The sequence below is a fragment of the Gadus macrocephalus genome, chromosome 22 (genome assembly GCF_031168955.1).
Source record: "Gadus macrocephalus chromosome 22, ASM3116895v1".
NCBI classification, from domain to species: Eukaryota; Metazoa; Chordata; class Actinopteri; order Gadiformes; family Gadidae; genus Gadus; species Gadus macrocephalus.
The window spans coordinates 14765590-14788667 of record NC_082403.1 but is presented as its reverse complement, the minus strand read 5'-3'; the positions used below and the strand labels follow the sequence as shown (position 1 = coordinate 14788667).

The following is a 23078-nucleotide window of genomic DNA, read 5'->3' as shown; positions in this document are numbered from 1 at the left end:
CATTAATACAGCATGTTGGAACAGCATGGTGATGCTAACTTACTTTTTTATTTTTTGTCATTTATCTAAATAGCTGTGTGTGTGCGTACAATCTATACGATACAAAAACCTTTGCATATCACTTCTTTGATTAATTTCTCTTACAGCTACAGAGTTGCTGGTTTTACACCTTGTCTTCTCCTGGCATAAGTGTCAATCTGTCCTTGAGCATAGCAGATAACGCAAAGTAATTCCTTCAGACACGTCGGTTTGTTGCCTTGCAGGAGTTGACTCTGCTGTGTGTCAAAAAGTTAATCAGAAATCGGGACAGCTGGTGAAATGCAATGTAAGGGGAAAGGATCCATAAAATGATTCATCTTTTCATCGGCATGTAGAGCAGGTGAAGACTTTAGCAGGCTTATACATTCACTAGCCCTTGGCTTCAACTTATTCTGCCTCTTACAATATAAAATACTACACAAAATGTATCCATATTTTGAGGCGACTCTTGCATGTGGCATTTGCTCCCCAACGCCTTCTGTAGCGCTGGGCTTTGCAGTTGATCAACTTCTTCCTAGTCCTTTGTATCTGTCCATATTCATCCGATTCAAATTTAAAACAACAATGTCATACATACGGATTAAAGGTATAATACGTAACATCCGCATTCAAATGGCGTCATCGGCCCTTTACCCCTAACCTCCGGGGAAACGCGCCCAAACAGTCTCCAGTAGAGATGGCAGGTGGCTCACACCAGCCATCAAGCAGGTGTAGTGTTTCCCAAGCACAGACTTTGTTTTTAATACGTATCTTCTGTCCGTCCAGGAGGACAACGCCATCGCCGATTCCAACACATTGTGGCATGGCGAGCAACACATTGGTTTGCTGTTGCTCTCTCTCTGACCAACACACTGACAACAGACCCGTTTGTAGAGAGCCCCTCCTTGCTGTACTAGCTCTGAATCAGAACGCGCACAGGAATAATGACTGTTGTTGGCTATTTTCGCTGGGAAGACCGATTCCCGAATTCATTAATAGCATCAATCCGGAGTTAACAAGTCAGTATTAGGCATGAATACCAAAAAACCTTGATTTAAATACACGGGCTAAAGCTCAACGCGTATTTGGTTAACCGGTATTATATAAAGTCTATGTTAAGTCAGTTTAACCTGTATTATATATAGTATATGTTCAGTCAGTTTAACCTGTATTTTAAAGTCTATGTTAAATCAGTTGAACCCGTATTATATACAGGATATGATAAGTCAGTTGAACCTGTATTATATACAGTTTATGGTAACTCAGTTGAACCTGTATCATATGCAGTATATGTGTGTTACAACCACACTAGAGCTCCACTGACCATGCAGATATTTGGCTGCTTTTCACTGTTGTACAGCTAGTGGGATATACTTCTGAAAAGCCCTTTTATTTCATAAGGAACATTTTGAAACTTGAGAGCTCCGCTCCACTGATTGGTATTTTAGTTGGGATATTGTTTCGTGCAGGGTACTTTTAACATGCCTGTTGAAATCTTGACCAAACAATGTCTCTGTAGAGGAGTGCTGCTGCCTGTCTCCTTGGCATGTATACACCGATAGACACACTCACACTCATACCCGTGTTCAAGTGTTAAGTTCCCTGCGCCGGTTCGCTGCAAATCAGAGCGTTTATATCTGTTGAATATCCAATATCAATAATATATCCAATATCAATAATAATATTTTTTAAAAAGACCAAAACAACAACACATTCACATTGATTGGTGCCTGAGTCACGTCAGATAGATGTTCACTGGCTCTGATGGCGCCCATGTTCCTCACTACTTTAGACAAAAGTCGTCCTAAAACATCCTATTTCGGTATTGTTTCGATTGAGATAACCCTAGCCGCAGAAATGATGTATTATACTTTTAATTAATTAATTAATGAAATGATAAAGTAAGTTTGTTGACATAGCAAACAATTTTTTCTGGTTGTACCACGCAGCTCGTCTGATGCCATTAGCGGGAATCAGTATAAGGGTTCTGTGGTGATGTATGAGTCGTACAGCTGCATTACATTGGTCCACCACACAAACATGCACACGGTATGGAACTGGAATCTCCTGGCATCATTTAGCGTTCGGAAAAAATGTGTTATTAGGCTAATCCATGTCCTCATCCTTTGTATGGGAGCAGACCTCTCCGGTGCGTCTAAGTGACTGATCAGTGGTAAAAGCTAAAAGCTTTGTAAGCCAATCACGCAGAAAGCATAGACAACAGCCCCTGGTGTCTGCACTCCCATGGGCAGCACGGGGGACAAAGGCAGGCTTGTGTACAGAGCACAAGCAATTGCAAATTGACAAGAACCAGGTATTTATCAACAGCTGTGTGTTTGAGCTGCCTTAATAAACCCAGATATATTTATTTTCGGCAAGCTTCCTCGCTGAGTAAAATGCTAATATGCTTTGACCTGATGCACCCAAGCAAGTGATAAATATCTGAGCTTGACAAAGACTGGGTAATTTAGGTAATTTAATTGTAACAAGCATTCCTGCCCGTGGTGCACCATATGAGAGAACAGTATGCAGCTAATGCCAGCGCAGAACAAGATACAAACCAACAAACCACACGTCTTCTCAGGAGACTGCTAGTACCCTTGGGTGATATAAATAAGAAAACATGCACAAACATTTTGTCCAATAAATATAGATGCACAGACCAACATTAAATCTCATGAGCAACATACACTACAGACAGTGAAACCCTTCTACCCATGTCGAAAGATGAAATTGTGGCTTCCAAACTATTTCCATCAGCCTCGACACCAATGTGACAGATGGACTATTCAACCTACCCATGTGAATGCGAGCTTATGCTCCGTCTTTTCAACAAATATCCTCTGTATTTACAGGATTCAATTATACTGGAGTTTAAATTTGTTGACCAATTGTTAAATAGTGTAGTGAATGGTAGTTTGCGGATGAGGGAGTTATGATAGGCTGGTGTGCATCCATTTTTTGGAGATGTTCGTTTTTCAGGTTGTTAACCTGAAAACTAAAAGTTGTCTCTCACTCTTTTGGAGAAAGTATTCAAAACAAGCTGTAGCCATACAGCTGCACCATGTTATCAAAAGCAACCTATACTCACGTACCGAGGTGAAGTAAACATTGGTTTGTCGTGCTGACTTATATCTAGATTAATGATCAATATATCTATTAATTGATCATATAACAGATTGATTTAATTAGGTCTATAAATGTAGTTTACCACTATGGATGCAATAAGAGTATTGTATGTTGTAAGTACTGTATGTTGTAAAACATAAACAGGCTCTAACTTCCGGTCATTCAATGTAAATAGACCATGGTGACTAGGACAAAGATACCTCATCGTGATTGGTTGAACCGTTTGACTTTTGACTAGAGCTGTTAAAAATCGACCTTGATGTAAATAACTTTTTTGCAAAACTGAAATGGCGTTGTATGTGTACAGTCCCATTCAGCTCCATAATTTGTAATTCTTTCATTGAAGGGAAAAAATCTCAATGAATAATGGCATTTAATGTAAAGGTTGTATGTCCTTTATTCATATTTTTAAGGCTCACTGAGCATCAGATTAATGTATTGAGCAACAATCTGCTAGTATGAAGAAACCACATGAAGACGGAGCACTTTGCACTTTAATACAGTAAGCAAGGGTTAGGGAAGATTCTTTTATATATTTCGCCTCTCCTAGTCAATTTTTTATGATGTTTAATGTTTTGTTTTATGTGGATATATGTCCTGTCTTGTAACATCAGGGACCATGATGGAAATAAGTGCTTGCACTTTGTCATGTTTTTCCTCTATCCCTTGGATATGTCTTTATTCCAAATAAATCAAATCAAATCAAAATCAAACATGAAACAAGCGCCACCAACTTTTGATAAAGAAAGCCTTTTTTAAGACAAGGCCTCGTCGCCTAATTCCTGATGTCTCCTGGTAATCAAACGTTGTTTCTGCAAGATAGTGGAAAGGCTTATTGTGGCTGATAAAAAAAGTAAATCATTGCTAGTACAAGCGAACCACAAACAACAAACTTTTATATATTATCAATGAAGATAAAAATAAATCCACATTACCAAGAAATAACTCAATTCAAAAGGCGATGATGTACGTCTTCGAAACAAAGCAGCAAAGTTAAGTTGGCACCTCCACAAGAAGCAACTTGGAAATGAAGCAAGCACAATGCTGGCAGAGAGTCAGGGCAGGTGGGAGTATCATCGCCTTCGCATTTATTACTTTCGTACTGGAGTTGTAGTAGTGCAGAAAAAAAGACCGGACAAGAATGCCACCAAACACTTATGTCTGTACATTCCTAACCCTAACTCATATATTGGTGAATCCCTAGTTTATACATCTCTTAAATTCAATATACTGCCTCACATTCATCAATGGATTTCTGCTGCATGCAGAGCAGTGGGAGCAGCCCATACAAAGGTTGATCTAATTTATAACCCTATTAGGAGAATGATGCTTCATCGCTGCTATGGCGTAGTTGCAAGATCTAGACACTTCTACCCGGCGGGGGGGGGGGGGGGGGGGGGGGGGGAGCCAGCATTGCTGCCATCTTAAGGGGAGCTGGACAGCTGTGCAATCTGAAACGGCCAGTCTCTGCCAGGTGCCTGACACCCTTATGTGCCAGCTGCACCCTGGTGCCAAAAACCCCCAGGATGCATAACTGGGCGGCGGGTGAGTGAATGGGTAAGGGGGGGGGGGTTGGAGTGCATAGCTTTCATAACAACATATTGTCACCGCAACTCAGTACTTTGGCATTTTAAATGAGGTCCACATGGGTGTCATGTGTATGGATATCCCTCATGTATACGCACGTTTAAATGCTGTCTATAAATTGCATTGAATTGCTGTTGTTTTGAATATTGAGTATAAGTAGCTTGTATGGAAATGTAACAAATATTCAGAGCTTGAAATGATGTATTGGGGCCAGCCCTAGTATGTACAATGGATAGTATCAGGCAAGCAAACCTTTCACCTTTCGGCGAAATTCCCCATTTGGAAGGTTGTGTAAACCTGCAATACAATTATTTGGGGGGGGCGGGGGGGGGGGGGGGGGGGGGGGGGGAGATTCGTGATCAATTTCCTGTCCTAGACTTAGACTTATAATAAATCCTTAAACCAGTTGGCTCCACTGAGCGGTACCTACAGAGCGATCGCATATAAGAAGGTGGCCGATGCCATCAGTGGGCCCATAGTGTTGTTTATATGAAGCAATGTATGGACTTATGGCAATAATGTCTGGCCCTGATTTGAGCTATTTTATATCTATTTTAGAGCTCATCTCTGAATCATGTTGTTTTCTCACCATTTACAATAGTTAAAATAGCCTCTACCAATCTGTACATGACTCCATAATAATAAAAGGGATTATTTTATTGATATGGACCTCTAAACTTTAAATATTGACCTAGACTGTTCTAAGCCTCTTGGAGACCTTCTTCCCTACAGTTTCCATGTGTGGCAAATTTGACAACTGCAAGATGTTCACGTTATCCACTTGATCTATCCACAATGAATAGTATTATAACAGAAATAGACATGCACTGGACTGATATATGCCAAGCTTTTTTGGTATCGTTACGGATTAAAGAACATGAGGAGCCGGAATAATGATAAAACAAATAAAATAAATGACATGCCTGCTCTGCAACCATGCTAATAAATCCTTACATTTGAAAATGTTTGGTGTCAGTGTGGTTATGAATAGTTATGAGAAAGTTCCACCTTGGTCTGACTTCTGAGCCTTGAACACGTACAATAAGAGATGGGGACTTGAGCTTGAGACTTGGACTCATGTCGCTCTTAAGTCCCACATACACTGACTCGAGACTTGATTGAGACTCCTCCTCAGTCAAGTCAAAAGACTCTCGACTCGAGATTTGGGACTCGTGAACAATCTTTATTTTATTTTGGGCGTATTAACCTTAAGGAAATGTCTGTGGAGATGAATATCCTTCCTTGCGTAACCTTAGGCCTCGGGTGCACAAGCCGTGTAATTAGCATTTTTTGAATCTCAATATCAATCCTGAACCATGCAGTCAAATCATCATTTATTCTATACAAACACACAATGAATTAATGAGAATGGAACTGTCTAACTCGTTATTTGTTATCCAAGCTTAGTAACCACAATAGAGGTAGAGGGCAGAAACCAGCGTAGCTGTCCGTTTCTCTGCCTGTATGTATTGATACGTACAAAGCATATCACATGGGATTTTATGTTGAATGGGTTGTGGGTGTATGATCCTTACAGACGATGGTATTATCCGTTATGGCTCCTTTCCTTAACTTGTCCACTCCAAACTAGACCACAGTGCTCTATTATGTTTACATGGCGTCACGTCTTTTCTCAATGGCATACATTTGATCCGTTCTGCTGACGAGTGGCCGCCAACCTATTTTGCACCTAATGCTAGTCTGAGCTTAGTCAGAATTCAGGGAGCCAAACTACTTCCAAATAACCCAAGTGGTATGACCTTTCTTATGTACAATTACTTAGTCTTTGGCGACTGTTACGCACTCTGTTTCGCCCCCGCTCGGAGCAGTAGTCCGCTACTCCACACAGGAGGTCGTCCTGTGTTGTTGTGAGTGAGAGGGGCTGGAAACATGCGTCAACTACCTGAACGGCGCCAGGAGTACTGGGATGACCATATGGGGATTTCCCTCCGTGTGTTTATGGGGTGCTGCGTGCATGTACGTCATCATGAATCGACTAGCCTGTGCTACTATGAACCCATGGCACCGACAAATGTATTCATGCTGTTAAATATACATCGGAAATATCAAAAATGTATTAACTGATTACTAGTTTATTAATATAGATTTAGGGTCCAGCCCTACTTTCAGTCCATGTCAGGGTGACCACATACTGTTTCAGAAAACCTCCAACGGGGTGTGCATGGTGCTCCGAAATATTCTCACTCTGTTAGCCAACCAAACTACTGCAAACGATGACGGGCTTGTGTTGTGGCTTCACGTAAGCTTCTTTGTTTGGCACCCCATAACAGCCATTGTTTTCTTCCTTTGCTCTTTGTCCAAATGGCATCGACGCTATCATAATTCATTGTAGTCTAGCAGGAGTGCAGTGTGCAACAACATTTTGCTGAAACCCAGCCCCACTCGTTCACACCAATATACACATCGTCAATGAAACTATTTTGTTAGGGAGATGGAGTTTGTGTACCCAAGGCGAGCTCGAAAACTCAATAGCAGGGGGTGGTTCAGAAATGGGCAAAACAACTTGAAGGAGCTGGTTAGGGACAGATGAGAGACGGGGCCGGCGTTTGCTGGAGCTAATGAAAGTGTGTTCCACCGTTCTCCACTCTTTTGTTCACGTCATCTAGTCAGCCACGCTCCCTAACAAACGAGAAGACATGAGGATGAAAGGGAGGCAGGGGAGAGGGGGGATGTTCAAAAGCAGCAGTGAGCCAGGCTCTCTGTGTGCACTCCCTTGTAGAAGAGGTGCTGTATCCGGCCGACGCGACGCTGATTATTCCCTCTTTTCTCCGGCGTCTCTTCCCAAGCGGACATCATTAGACATCCCGACAGCTCTCAGCGCTTTTACTTCGGTCCCCAATGCTTATTACGTTTCTTTCTTGTCATAACTAGCTTTCTTATGTTTGCCTTTTTTTAAATATATATCTGCCTGGGCTTTTTTTTTAGTTTGTAGTCTTATTTGTCATTAAAGTGTAATGCTGTGCTCTGTTGGTCAAGGTCAAGTGCCTGGTTATCTCTCCCCGGACGAATCTCTTGACTGATTCCTCCGTCAATTCAGTGAATGCAGCGTTGCTTCTGTCTCGATCTTAATGAGTTCTGGACAGTAAACTTAACAGCTTTCCCGAATGTTTGAGTTTTTGTTTACGTTGCTGTTAAGTTCCTTCGTCGAGATGGCGCTACACAAAATACTGTACAGCAAAAGCAGAATACGACTGACAACACAACGACTGCACTGCAAATAAACTGTTCAAATAAACAAATAAACCGTACCGTCGATGTGAAAGGCTGTGTTTTGTGTGTGCTGAAAATGAAATGAATAATAGTGTAGTTGAGTGTGTTTTCCTCCAACATGCCTCTGTGATGCTGAGTGACCCTCTGTTAAGTTTCCTCTCTGAAGCAGAGCACTTTTTTCTATCGGCACCCCACACATACATAGTCTTTGCGACTGCAGACCAGCTTTTTAATAATAATAATAATTCCTCTTGCATCAATTCTTCATAAATGTACTTTTAGTCTTCATAATTGAAGACTATCGAGTCAAATTAAATATGCACGTGTGCAATAGAGATTGCCTTTAAGCATTGAACATGACTAAGTCCAGATAGCCGCAATGAGCTGTACCCATATGCCCCACTAATGAAATGTTTGAGGAAACGAATTGCACTTTGTCGTTTTCGTAGTGTCGCATCATTTCCGACGTTGGATCCCGAGAGAACATTTTAAATAAATATACACTGTACTTTCGTGAGTTGGCTATCAAAATAATATATTTATAAAATAGGTTTTTACGGACAATGATATCATAACCTTCTCTCCTGGCAAATAATTAGTCACAATAACTTTGTTGTAAAGACTCTACCAAAGATCATTTAGCGTAAGCGTGCTCTTGCCACAGATGTTAACAATAGCAATACACCACTGTCTTATTTAGGTGAGTTTTTGTAAGTTTATGCACTAAAATACATTCTGATCACAAAAACATAGGTGCATATTGCTGTTGTTTTTGTTTGTGGCAGACGTGCTCACGCTGAATGTTCTTGAGAACAACTGGCCCAGCGAGGTCGTTGTGGACGGATATATTGGTGACGGATGTTTCAGAGGAGCCATGAGAGCACAATGATTTGACCGGACAGTGTGGTCCTCTGCGTACTTTTTGTACAGATGACTAGTTGCAGTAACAACACGCTGTGCTGAGCGTAGTTTCTGACCAGTACTGATAATGGACGTGCCTACCCGATGCAGTGCTTAAATGTTGCTTTGCCGGACCACGGTTGAGGCAGACACATTATAGTGTGTGTTGATCGCTATTAGTGGGAGACCGCTGCCAGGACCAAATGAGAACCATCAATGTGCTGTCAGAATAACAGATGGCTCTCTCACCGTGATGAGGCGCTCATCACTTCTCTCTTCATCGCAGCAACAAAAAGAAGCCTCTCTTCATTATCCTCTCTTCATTATCCTCACTTTGTATTATCACATGTACACACATTTAGAGACACACATCTCATGAGCCGCTAACGCTGCTGGCCGCAGTAATGATAGCTGTGCTAGATGGTCTTTAGCTCTTAGAAAACCTCAGTGGAGACGGTTGCAAGCTACCAATCTTGATCTGGGATAACAGCTTCCCTCCCTTCCTTCCCCCGTACGTTGTCATTTTTTCCCCCGGTATATATTTCTTTACTGCCATGTTCGTCATTTTTGACGAGGGGTAATCCTTAGCGCGGGGATTATAGGTAAAAGGTGTCCTGTAGTCAACATTTCGTCAGCTCAGCCCATATTAGCCAACCACCCCGTGGGCTTTAGTGGCCTGAGCTTTGTGTGGCGGTTCAAAGAGAGAGATGCTGGAGGATTCTCCGGTTTTTTGGTTACTTTCTACTCCTGCGTTGGTTACCGCCCAGTCTCTTCGACCACAACAAATCCCTGGCTCAAAGTCAAACCTGGACCAATCGCTCCCGACTGTTTTCCCATCTTATATTTAGTAATACGTTTCCTAAAGAAAATACATTAAGTGGAGTGGAGCCCTACTGGGGGGGCTGCGTCCAGGCCCCCCATGCTGTGGAGGGGGAGAGGAGGTGAGCGTGTTGTGTTGGTTCCCCTTCTTTAGACGGTAAAGACTCAAAGCGGTTATTTCCATTTGAAGGTCAGGATGAAGCCCCAGCTGTGCCTTAATTGCCCCGTTGGAGTAATCAGCCGCCTGATTGGTGTAATCGGGACTTCCAGCTGTTAGCCCAAAGAAGAAGCACGGAAGCTCAGAAGCTGTGGAGAAACACTGTCTTTATATATATCTACCATTTAAAAATAAGGGATCCTTCAATTAAATGCCTAAGCCTTCAAACATTAAAATTGTTAATGTTCTGGATATTCATCTTTCTTTAACGAAAGACAATGTATTGGTCATCTCCACACCAGAGTTTGGGGTTGGATCCCCAACGTCTGTAGCCCCTCTGTATGCATGCTTCAGCAATGTGCCTCACCCCGGCCAAATATGAGATTCTTTCAAATGGTCTGTTTTGCTCGGATTATTTATTTTTTATATTCTTTAAGAGTAAAAGATCAAACCAAGTCTGGACCTCCTAAATTCATATTGAATTTATATTTTCATATAGGAGGAAAATGAAAACGTCTTCAATTCAGTCACACAAGTTGAGGCATAGGGTTCGCCTCGATCAAGAAAACAAAGCACAAGTGCTCGCTGAACCAATGGACGGAGCTGAATAAACAAGTCCATCTGCCCCAGTGTTTGCTTTCGATAGTCTCCCTGATTCCCCAGTGTGGCCCACAGTGACGTGCATGCAGAACACTGAGCTTTTGATTCGTGAGTCCTCCCCACTGCTCTGAGAGCCCGGGGGCTGGTTGGACTGAATTAGGAGTTGGTGCGTTATCTCTCCCAATGGAGGCGGCGCACTGATTGCTGCCTTCATTGGTAGCAAGGAGCACGTTTTCCGGGTGTAATAGCCACCATAGGAAGTGCATCAGCAGAAGTAATTGTTTAGGCAACCTCAGAAAATTAAAGGGACAACTTGGAAATGGTTAGTTTTTTTTTGGGTCATTTCTTCCTCTTGCTTGTCCGCGGGCATAGTCTGTCTGGTCAAATGTTCCATTTGGTGGTTGTGCTAAATTGCATCATAGTGCGATTTACTTATATGTGCTGCTTGATGGAAACTGTTTAGTTCTTTCCTGGCTGGAAAGAACTAAAGTTCAAAGTTCCCAAGTGCAACTCGCACACGAACCGTGCAACACTTTGCTTGTTTCAAAGTGGATGAAGTTAGAGCTGGTTTAGATGATGAATCATGATGACTAGTGCCATGCTCAAAACTGCCATCCCAGTGATTATAATCTCTCCCACTTTGGTTTTTTTCAGGTTGCTATGGCGTCGACGGGGAGAGCGACTCCATCATGAGCTCAGCCTCAGAGAACTCAACAGAACCCTGGTTCTGTGACGCCTGCAAGAACGGGGTGACCCCCAGCTGTGAGCTCTGCCCCAATCAGGACGGGATATTCAAAGAGACGGACGCTGGGAGGTGGGCGTGGCCTCATGGCGTTTACCCAGGGTTCACTCTGTTACCGTTTTATAAGACACAGCGATTGGAAAGTGTTGAGAAACAAATAAAGCTATTGACCTTCTGCAGTGGGAAAGGAAATGCTGCATAGCTATCTAAATTGTGCATACATTCAATATTGGAAAGAGGCTTGAGAGAATAGAGAGAGAGAGACAGAGATACGGAGAGACAGAGAGAGGAAGGGACTTAAAGTAAAGAGATGAAAGCGAGCGGGGGAGAGAAGAAGAAGGGAGGAAAGAAGAGCAAGAGATAGAAAAATAGGAGTGAGAAAAGGAAGGGGAGAAAGAGTGTGTTATGTGGAGCGAGGAGGCTTCAGCCACGTTATCGCTGATAGTGGCTCCTCAGCCAGGCTGCACCCGAATTTACTACTTCACTAGAGCATGAAAAACACAGCAAATTAAACTGTGAAGCGCCTGCTTGCTAGAGATGGATATCTTTATATTGGACTACCAATTCTCTTCCCTAAAGTCGGCATTTGAAAATGTGTCACACGCCAGACTGTATAGACTCCCTGAGTCTCGCAGTTGAAGAAATCAAAGAATCCCCCCCTCTCTTTTAACATATAGGCCGGTGAGCAGATCCTCATGTAACCCACAGCCCTCAGAGACTGGGACATAATCCTGGTCCTAAAGGTCTCCCCCTTATTATTTCTGATTGGCTGAATTTAAGATTGCCCTTTGTGGCGTCACCTGGACCAAATTCAGTCAACCAGCAACACAAGATATTCTGTGAGGGGGGGAAATCAAAATGGGATTGAATTTGAAATGCATAGTCCATGTTCGGTTTATGTTATACTGTGATGTGATGAACTGATGGTGTGTGTTTCCCTCCCCTCAGATGGGTGCATGTGGTCTGCGCCCTCTACGTTCCGGGGGTGGCGTTTGGGGACATTGATAAGCTGAGGCCAGTCACTCTGACAGAGATGAACTATTCAAAATACGGGGCCAAGGCAAGTACTACTTAGGACCTGTTGATGTTATGTGTAGGTTCACTGTGGAACCCTTTAGCAGAGAAATATGGTTTGGTACACTTACTCTTGCAATACAATTTATTACTGTGATGTAGTTTGAATTTTAACAGCAGGGTCACTATTTATTTTGGGCCCACTTAGTGTTAGACCGCATTTACTCCAAAAAAAACATCTCTATCTACACAATTGATTTGACCTCTTTGGACCACCAACAATGTTTTGTTACTGATGGTACTGTTGAGGACTTTACTGTTACAGATTTTGACCATTTTGAATCTGTGAATAAGAACTATATTGATTGGCAATTAAACCATCTTCTCCTCGAAATTCAAGCATTCCTCTAGGGAAAAACATCACCTTCCCCTAATATCTGACATGTATGATCATAAGGTGCTCTGTATCAGAGATGTAGAATCGTTTTTTAAGCTAGTTTTGATCAGGTAAACTGGGAATTGGTGCCTCCCCAAGTGAAAAAGTCGAATCTTCCCTCAACTCAATAGTTTCTGTTAGTTTACCTATTCTTCCCGTTTGCAGGAGTGCAGCTTCTGTGAGGACGCCCGCTTTGCCCGGACGGGCGTGTGCATCAGCTGTGACGCAGGCATGTGCCGGTCCTACTTCCACGTCACCTGTGCTCAGAGGGAGGGGCTCCTGTCGGAGGCGGCCGCAGAGGAGGTAGGACGAGCAGCCCTGGAGGGCCTGGCCCCGCTAGAACCTTTACCAGTGACACCAAGCGCCTGCAGGAGGTGATCCCTAGCCTGAGCTAGGGACCCACACTCAGTGATCCCTAGCACAGGGCGAGAGCCTGAGCTAGGGATTCACACTCAGTGATCCCTAGCACGGGGGGAGAGCCTGAGCTAGGGATTCACACTCACACTAGATTAGCATTTGGCCGGTTTGCTAAGACCCCAGGTTGACTGTTGATACTGACGAGGTCGAGATTTGAATCAACCATGATTTCTGTTAGACTAGCCTCCTCTTGGGCAGTTGGCAGGCCCTTGACTTCCATTCTCTTCCCATCAAGTGTCCAGCAGCTCCCACAGCAATTTGCATACCAACTGCCCCTCTATGAACATCCTTTCTGTACCGACAGCGATATATTGATGCACTTCTTATGACAAATGTACTTATTGTAAGTCGCTTTGGATAAAAGTGTCTGCTAAATGCCCTAAATGTAAAATGTAAATGTAAATGCCCCTGCTAGTAAGCGTTGCCCACTAGATGCCCACAAACGAGCACATCCCCGTTCTCCATGTGTTTACATCACCACTGCCCGTGCTCTGGCCTCGGCGTGGAGGCTGGGCCCGCGGTCGGAACGGGAGCCAAGATAGCGGCCATTTATTCTTACATACAATGATGTGTAACTTAATCCACTTCAGAGCTCTCTGAAGTGTTTAGTGAAATTTAAAATATAAAAAGCAAAACCAATTACAAAGTGAACCCCGTTGGAAAGGGTTAATCATGCTGAAATTATCATATAATAGTCTAAATGTTAATTTATTTCAAACTACTTCAGTTATCTGTATTTGATACATTATTTTAGGGGCTCAGTGAAATCTACTTAATAGCCACATTCTTTTATTTAGAAATCGTAGTATGAGGGCCTTTTTCTTTCAAGATGTTCAACGCTGCGTCCAGGCCGACGTGAACCTGCTATGCTGTGTTCCTCACAAAGACCCAACATAATAAGGGAACAACGCCAACTTAACCAGTAAACCCGGCAAAAGACCTGGACGGCTCGACGTGGAGATGGAGATGGTTTACTAATCCACCGAGGCATCGGTTGTTCCCATCAGCTGTCTGCACCGCCCGTCATGTATTCACCTTGCGTTATTTGTGCACTCTATCAGCACTGGGGCTGCAGTCCGCTGTATCCAGTCAGCCCCCCCCCCCCACGCCCCACTATCAACAGGTGAAACGGCTGATAGCATCATCTAAAACACCTTAAGCCCTAAACGATTTCACAAAGCCAGCAGCTAGAAAATGGCAACAGCCATTTTGTCGTGGACTATGACAAAGTGACAAATGTATGGGAAGGAGTTTGAGAGATGACTCAGCCAATCGCACACACACACGGACACCACAGTGTGTGTGTCTGTGGTGTTGGGGGGGGGGGGGGGGGGGGGACAGATGTCTGTGGGGTTGTTTGTCATTAATTGTACCGGTGTGTTTTTTGTCCCCAGGACATCGCCGACCCGTTCTTCGCCTACTGCAAGCAGCACGCCGACCGCTTCGACAGGAAGTGGAAGCGGAAGAACTACCTAGCGCTGCAGTCCTACTGCAAAGTGTCCCTGCAGGAGAGGGAGAAGCAGCTGGCCCCTGAAGCCCAGGTGAGCAGAGAGCGCCCACCGTGTCCACGCACGTACCCCCACATGTAGAAAAACCACCGGGGGCACCGAGGCAGGTCAACTCACTGTGCGTGTGTCTGCGTTGGTGTTGGGTCGGCGCGTGAAGGCCCGCATCACCACGCGGCTGCAGCAGTACCGGGCCAAGGCGGAGCTGTCGCGCAACACCCGGCCGCAGGCCTGGGTGCCAAGGGAGAAGCTGCCGCGACCCCTGACCTCCAGCGCCTCGGCCATCCGGAAGCTGATGAGGAAGGCGGAGCTGATGGGCATCAGCACGGACATCTTCCCCGTGGACACGGCCGACACCAACGCCAGCATGGACGGCCGGCGCAAGCACAAGCAGCCGGCGCTCACCGCCGACTTCGTCAACTACTACCTGGGTGAGGCTCCTGGAACCCTCTTGAGCGGCGGGCCCTTCAGCCCCACAGACGTATAGCACCAACGGACGCATAGCACCAACAGACGTATAGCACCAACAGACGTATAGCACCAACAGACGTATAGCACCAACAGACGTATAGCACCAACAGACGTATAGCACCAACAGACGTATAGCACCAACAGACGTATAGCACCAACAGACGTATAGCACCAACAGACGTATAGCACCAACAGACGTATAGCACCAACAGACGTATAGCACCAACGGACGTATAGCACCAAACACAGCCAAGACACGATGTAGAACGAGCAGTGTGGTGACTGACACACACACACACACCCACACAGACACGATCAGACACGTGCACACACACACAAAAACTCAAACTGGTACGCACACTCACACGAGAGTCACGAGAGTGACATTTATTTTCAGCTCTTCTATCGGTCTCATACCTCATCCCTCCACCTTAGAATGCACTTGTTTATTGAGACATTCATTTATGAACAGGGATCCACTGATTGCTGGCTGTGTTGCTGCGATGCCCTTCCTAAGGATGGGTGGTTATAAAATACGTCAAATGATTGTTAGGGTTTGGTTTCCTTTTGAAGTGTAAATGAAGCCACTCGCCATGGCCTAATGCTGTGATGCTATGTGTCCGACAATAGTTGAACCCTATCTCCGATCTGGACATCAAAATAGACTAAATAGCTTCCTATATGGACGTGCACACACACACACACAGGCACACGCACTGTGCGTTGTACTAAGTCTCTGAGAAGCTTAACCCTCTTGGACGCAGCCATCCATATCGAGCAGTGCCCAGACCAGCGCTACATTCTCTACTCTACACGTCCGCTCACACCTCTCCCTTAGTGGAAGTGCCTCGGGAAGAATATGGAGCAGAGCCGTTCACACACTTGTTGGCTGGGACTGGCCAGAGCCTCGTCATCCCTCCATCACCCTCTTATTTGATTGACGGTGACAACATGGTAGAGATCAGATCTGTTGGCAACCATATAAGTCGTGTTGGAACGTTTAAAACATCAAAAGCAGTGTTGGGTTGACTGGCCCTTTAAAGAGAAAGAAGAGCATTGCAGGGGCTTTCAGCGTGTAGCCGCATAAAGACATCCCCCCCCACCTCCAACCACATGAAGGATGATGATGCCAGATGTGGGGGAGACGGCGGTACGCCAGTAACCTTGGGAGCACACTCCATTAGGCCCTGCACCCCTATCTGCCATCGCTGCGCTCGCTCACATGCTCCCGTTGTTTTCTGTTATCCCTTGTACACAGATTGGGATCGCAGTATTGACTTCTTTTGTTTCGTCTCGGTTTCTGAACTTGTTTCTTCCGGGGTCCGTTCAGAGAGGAACATGCGCATGATCCAGATCCAGGACAACATCTCGGAGCAGAAGAGCCTGAAGGATAAGCTGGAGAGCGAGCAGGAGAAGCTGCATGTGGAGTACAACAAGGTCAGCGCGCACGGCATGCACACTCGCACACACACACACAGACATACATATGGACACACAGACACACACATAGACACGGACATAGACATGCGCACGCAGACAGACACACAGACACATGTACATAGACACAGACACAAACACAGGTACGCACACAGCCACACACACATACACACACACAATAAGTTTTGGCCCATGGACACAAATAATGCGTATCGATTTGGATGTGTGAGGCTGGTTGTTGAGATGATTGTTGTGGTCGTGGCATTCCTGTTAATTGTACTCGGCTAGTCGGCTAGTATCTTGTAACATCAGCAACTTTCAACTTCATAGCTACTATTAGTTCATGTCCGTCCACTTTACTATTCAGATGATGCAACGACTATTCTGTTATTGTCCATCCACCAACAGCCAAGCGCAGTCCGTCACCGGCCCCGCCCGTGGTCCCAATGAAGGCCGCACCGTGCTACAGCAGTAGCACGGTGCGGCCACGTTCTGATCCAGTAGTAAACAAATCAGACGTGGCGCCGTGACACCCTGGCCCGCCGCTCCATCATCTTCCCCCGCGTCAGGCGCGCGCGGTCACAGCCGAGCGAGCCACGCACAGGGCCACGTAATGTGCCGCTCCGCCACATTAACCCCGCTTCACTGGGGCAATATGCCGGTGATGAAGCCGGCCAAAGACAAGGAGGCGGGGCCGCCGCGCCGCGACTCGGGCCCTCCCCCCCCCTCCCCCCCCCCCTGTAAGAGAGCCCCCACGCGTCCCGCTCCGTCTGCCCGGGGCACCGGGGGTATTAAGGAGAATGCGGTGGAGTTAAAAGTTTGAGGGGAGTTAATGTTGCGTTCAGTCGTCCGCTTTGTGCGTGTTAGCCGTTATTAATGGAGTGTGCGTTGCTAATTGTGCCGCTCAACTCTCCCGCTCTCCCCGCACAGACGGCCGACCTTCGAAGGCAGAGAGTGGGGGGGGGGATTCAGATTTAGACTGCAAATTCACAGAAATGAAGGAACTATGTACCACATCACTTTTGGTGTCCCATTTTTATTTAAATATTAATAAGTTAACATTTATCAGAATGCCCTTCAGTTCAAGGAGGTTGGTATTTTAACAAATACGCTTACCTTGACTCCATTCATTCGACATTCTGGCTGACATTTGACATACGTTCATGTTTAACGTCTGCGGTGTCATATTTAACCTACGACTGTTATGGGGTGGACAGTACTTGGTCCTCTGTGTTAGATCCAGAGTGCGGTGCCTCAGTGCCTCACTGGGTGTCTGACTCCTGAGGTTCTGTGTCTGATCGCTGTCCGCGGCTGCAGCGTCTCTGTCGTCCTCATCGCGCTGACGTGAGGAAGAGTTCTGACTCAGCATGGCACATCATCGCCTCTCTGATAAGTGTCAGATCGGGATTCGTTTGAAGAGCCTTTTCTCGAATCTACTTCTGCACGTATTGTTTATCTCCCCTCTCGGTGCCTCTTATCCAGGCCTATTTCTGTGGTTCGCTTCAGAAGGGAGACTATGTGAATAAATGTAAATGCCATAGGGTCTTAGGAAAACAATGATGATATTTGCTCATGAATTAGTGAGAGTTAAATTGTGTTAAATAAAGGACAAGGTAAGTCATGGAATTCCAAAATTGCATGTTAGTGCCCACATTTCTTTGCTTGTGTGTGTGTGTGCAAGCCTCTATGTGTTTGTGTTTGCATGCATCTGTGTGTGTGTGTGTGTGTGTGTGTGTGTGTCTTAATGGGGGCGTCCTTGCCTTAATGTTATCTGTGCTCTCCTGCCGTGCTATCTGCCATGCAGCTCTGCGAGTCTCTGGAGGAGCTGCTGAATGTCAATGGAGAGCTGCGGAGCCAAGGCCAGACGGTGTGGACGCTGCTGGGGAACATTCTGGGCCAGGTACGCCCAGATAACCGCTCGGCTTATCTTCAGACGGGGACAATCCCAGGTTCACAATGTCCTGGCATTTCGCTGTGTTTTTTTCCCTCTTTTTTTTTTTGCATTTTCCATGGGAGATGATTTTCCGCGTCACTCATTGTGTGGCTGGTTTGGTGCTAATTAGCATAGCCGCGTGGTGGCGTTGAACACGCTAGGAGGGTGGCCAACGCAACCGCAGCTAAGTCTCTCACCAGCACCGCCACCTCGCAAGGTGTATTCTTCTCATGGTTCCCTGGCCAACATGTCCCCACCTGTTCCTCTCCTTCCCCTGTAAGCGATGGTGGAAAAAAGAGAATTTTAATCTACGATGGGAAGGGACAATCTTCCCTTCTGCATATCCATACTGAGCACGGTAACGATTTGTGATGGAGAGGAATCCAGATTGCTAGTAGCAACCCACATAGGCCCACAGTGGGGGTAATTCCGCAGTCTGTAATAGCCTTGCTGTTTGTAAAAATCCTTTCATTTGCACTAACTGATTGACCTGTCATTTGCCATGAAGTCAGACCTGACTGTGGAGGTAAAAGCTGTCTTCTGCTTCCTGCTCCCATGGCAACCGCACCGTGAAGATTCCTCACGGCAGCTGACGGGTCATTTAATGAGGGCAAAATGCAATCTTCAGAAATAGTCGGAACTCTCTTTTTTTCTTGTTTTTTTTGCTTAGTTTTTTATCTCCGCTCTATTCTATCTTTGTGACATTTTCGAGGGAACCTATGAATTAACAATCGATTGTTTGTCTGTGTCAAACAATTGCATTTTTTTGACAGCGAGTCACTGTGAACCACGAAACAATACATATTCCTTCAATAATGATGCCAAGAAAGAGCAATTGCCCTGCAAGCATATTAAAGTAAAGGGGCTCGGACAGGAAGCAGAATCTCTCTTGCTTCTGTCACGGAGGGATCCACCTCCAGGAGTGCTGCACCTGTCTGATACGTGGAGCCAGGGATTAGCATATTGAGCTAGGGCTCTTCTTCTGACCCTGCCCCGCTTCGGACACGGTGGGCTGTCTCCGGTGGAGGTATGGTCGGGGCTCTCTGCTTTGTCACCATGTTAATTGCCAAGCGGAGAGGGGCAGTCAGGTGAAAAGGACTCGTAACAGAGGAGCAAGGTTATCATCGCATGGCCCTTCATCCCGCTGTAGCAGCTGCTCTACAGCTGACCCCCCCCCCCCTACAACAGCTCTCTGACCTTTTGGTCTGACAGGGACCTCGTCTCTGCTCAGACGGCGGCTGCTGGTGCTGCCACCCATGCCATTCATTCATCTTCCGAAAGTCCGCAAGTCAAGCCAGACATGCTCTTCGGCCAGTCCGCAAGCGGCGTGTACTCGCTAGGTCAGTGTATGTCTGTCGGCGATCGACCAGGCACGCCGTCGCATTCATTCAACCTCAAAACCTCAACAAAGCAGAGCTGCCATTGTCTTGCCTAGCACGGCGGTCTGCAGCCGGACAGCCCCGCAGGAAAGGGTTCTGCACCGGGCGGTGTTTCACCAGCCACCCTGCTGGCAAACTCTCCCCACCAGCATGTCCAGGCAGCTAGGTAATAGTGTGTTCCCCCTCTCCCTCTCTGAAGGGACTTCACCAGGAGGTTATTTAAGGCGAACACGCCTTCTCCCCTACCTCCGCCACCGGCGCCCTGAACCACACGTGTAATCATTCGTCTGGACATCCATCTCCCCAAATGCATAAAGGGACTTGATTAAAAGTGTGGTGTGAAGACCATGGGCAGTGCAGTTAAATGGAGGGATACGGGGGGGGGGAACCGGATCGGTGGGAGAGGGAGACGGTGAATCTGCCAATGAGCACCATAAATCACCTAATTAGAAACATGCGCGCTTTTAAGTAGCCACATCACTCAGGAACGCCACACGCTTTTTTTTTCTTTGCGTTATTTTTTTTCTTCCGTCATCTATCTGATACATTTTCATCCACTATTTGTCATCCCTGGCCCCATGCATTACCAGAAATTATTGATGTCCCCAGCCGGGCCCCACATCTTTCATTCGCCGGCACAGTGGCTGTTTCCCCCTCGCATCGCCCCTGGGAGATCTGGCTGCTCTCGCAACTCAAGTAGAAAACATTAGGAAACATTTCCATTCCCACTGCATATAAATGAGGAAAGGAGTCCCTTAATGCTGCTTTGGATGGGAGTATTTTGAGGGAGGAGATGGGTAATGGAACTGAGTGAGGGCTTGTAGCGGGTACCCTGACTGAGGGAGAGGAGTGGTCGCCCTGATGGTATCGCGGGCCTCCGTCCCTGCCGCTTGATATTGCCAACGTGACTTTGTTGGGTTTCTGAGCATTAGGAAAGTGAAACAAGAAATGTTTCCTGCGCTAGCAGCGTGAGGTGTTCATACCTCCCTGTAATGTACCAGGGAGGAGGAGACATGGATGAAGTTCAATGTTACGGCCCGGGAAAATCCCACATGATAACTGGTCTGGTGTCGCTCCGGGCTTACACGGCTCTTCATTAAAACGCTCTGCAATATCCTCCCCGTTAAGTTGTATCCTGCGACGTTTAAACCCGACGATGAACCGAAGATACGACGGGATAAGATCACACGCTATTAATCCCGGGAATGGAAATTCAGGATTGGGATGCTGAGTCCCCCCTTTAAACTTGATTAATTAAAGATGAGGCGGCTCCGTATCAGGTTGTGGAAGCCCTTCTCCCAGCTCCCCCGACGCAGAGTGCCTGGCGTCCGCAGTGGAGAGAGATAGCCCCCTGTGCTTCCCTCGGGCATCCCCCCCACCCCCACCCCCCCACCCCTCTTCTATCAGACACCTCTGAGGGGGGCTTCGCCCCGAGCAGGCAGCAGATTCAGAGCTCCCTGATTAGCGGCTCTCTGAGGGCGGCGCCTGTCTGTGGAGTGACTCCATGTACTCTGCATGTAGAGGGAGGGCCACCCAACACAAGCTTCTGCTGCAGCACTTTACCCTACTGCATTCTTTAGTTCATGCAAGTCAAGGAGCCCACACACTAACGTATGATGATGGAGGGGATGCCGGGAGCTATTTGGACTACCATTGATGAAATGGAATCCTATTGTTCTCTCTTTGTTGCTGGAATACTGCGTCTCATTTGGTTTCCAGTTTTCCATTACTTGGCAAATCAATCAATCAAACTGTATTTATGCATCGTCAAACTCCACCGGTCAGAGCCCCCTCAAGGTGACGAGATGAGGATGGGCGTGGAGTCCTGGCTTCACCCCAGCCTTCGTCTGCGTTTGTTTCTCTTTGTAGAAGCTGAACGCCCCGGCTATTCTGAAAGCCCCTAAAGAGAGGAAGCCCAACAAGAAGGAAGGCGGGGGGGCCCCCGGGAAGTCCTCCAGCCTCCCGGCCATCCTCTACAGGTAACCAGGAGCCTTTCCATGTCACACCCTGCTGGGGAGGGACAAGAAGAATACAGGCCTAGAGCCTGGATTCAGATGGCTCATGCAAATAATGCACGCCTGGCCCCTGGTCACATTCTGAAACGTTTCTCAAACCTCCCGTTTCAAAAATGGCCACCGCGACTACATTGACTGAAGACTGGTTTCCCCCCACAGTTGTGGGATCTGTAAGAAGAACCAGGACCAGCACCTGCTGCTGCTGTGTGATACCTGTAAGCTCTACTATCACCTGGGCTGCCTGGAACCCCCGCTCACACGCATGCCCAAGAAGACCAAGAACAGCTACTGGTGAGACCCCAGGGAGCAGAGCCCAGGGAAACACATACACACAAACACACACATCAGAGTCATGGCAGGGACATAAAGGCCCGATCCCATTTCTACCCCTTACCCCTTCCCCTTACCCCTCCACCTTGTTTTGAAGGGGTAAGGGGAAGGGGGAAGGGGTAGAAATGGGATTGGGCCAAAGGATCACAAATACAGGCTGTGAACAAATGGATCTATTTGGGGCTACATATTTTCACGTCATTTCATCCAATCTTTCATCCAACCCCCCAAAAATAGCTAAATCTTTCTGGACATCATGGTCCAATTAAGTCATTAGAGATGCAGGTGTGCAAAGACCTCTGGACTAACAATACAACAAGCAGAAAATTCCGAGAAAGAGAGGACAATAATTTCTACGTGTGGGTTCATAATGTCCGGCAATTGTAAAAACAATCCTCCACAACCAAGCATGCCAGAGACCACAGGTGCATATCGGGCCAATCCATCGCTGATGCATTAGATACAGCATTTGCTCTCATGCTATGATTAAAGGGAAGCAAAACACATTCCTCCTAGGTGTTTCGTAATCGCTCTGTAATCATCTGCCTTGATCACCTGTGAGTAACTGTCAAAATGGTGCTGATAGAATTCCAAAAGTACCACTTTCTATTCATTCTGCCATTGTGCTGCTTTTATTTTCCCTTTCCTCTGAGCGTCCAGCCTGTCTCCGAGAGGCATAATGCACCTTCTCACCAGGCAGCTTCTCCAGCGCGCTACCCCGCAGCTGAGCAGTCCTTCTACGGGATGATGTCACCCGCTAATATGAATGAATATATGGTGATTGTTTTTGAGCAGCGGGAGTTGGGAGTCATGGACACCTGTAAGCAGGCGCCTCCTGCCGCTCCCCATTACTATGCAGGAAGGAAGAGTTGTGGGTCTCCAAAGGACTGCTGCTTCCTCCAAGTGCTACAGTATACTGGGCCACAGCGCACACTCGACCACACATCAGGGAAGGGTT

At 46.4% G+C, this 23078-nt stretch overlaps 1 protein-coding gene across 2 annotated transcripts in view; it reads left to right on the top strand.

Moving 5' to 3' along the window:
* The window catches only part of phf14 (PHD finger protein 14), a 61588-nt gene that overhangs the window by 4146 nt on the left and 34364 nt on the right, over positions 1-23078 (top strand). For both annotated transcript variants that reach the window (XM_060042960.1, XM_060042961.1), the window contains exons 5-13: positions 11096-11255; positions 12132-12243; positions 12799-12936; positions 14445-14591; positions 14716-14986; positions 16357-16463; positions 18268-18363; positions 21645-21754; positions 21950-22081. In XM_060042960.1, the coding sequence (XP_059898943.1) occupies positions 11096-11255; positions 12132-12243; positions 12799-12936; positions 14445-14591; positions 14716-14986; positions 16357-16463; positions 18268-18363; positions 21645-21754; positions 21950-22081 (1273 nt within the window). The remainder of the gene's footprint in view (positions 1-11095; positions 11256-12131; positions 12244-12798; positions 12937-14444; positions 14592-14715; positions 14987-16356; positions 16464-18267; positions 18364-21644; positions 21755-21949; positions 22082-23078) is intronic.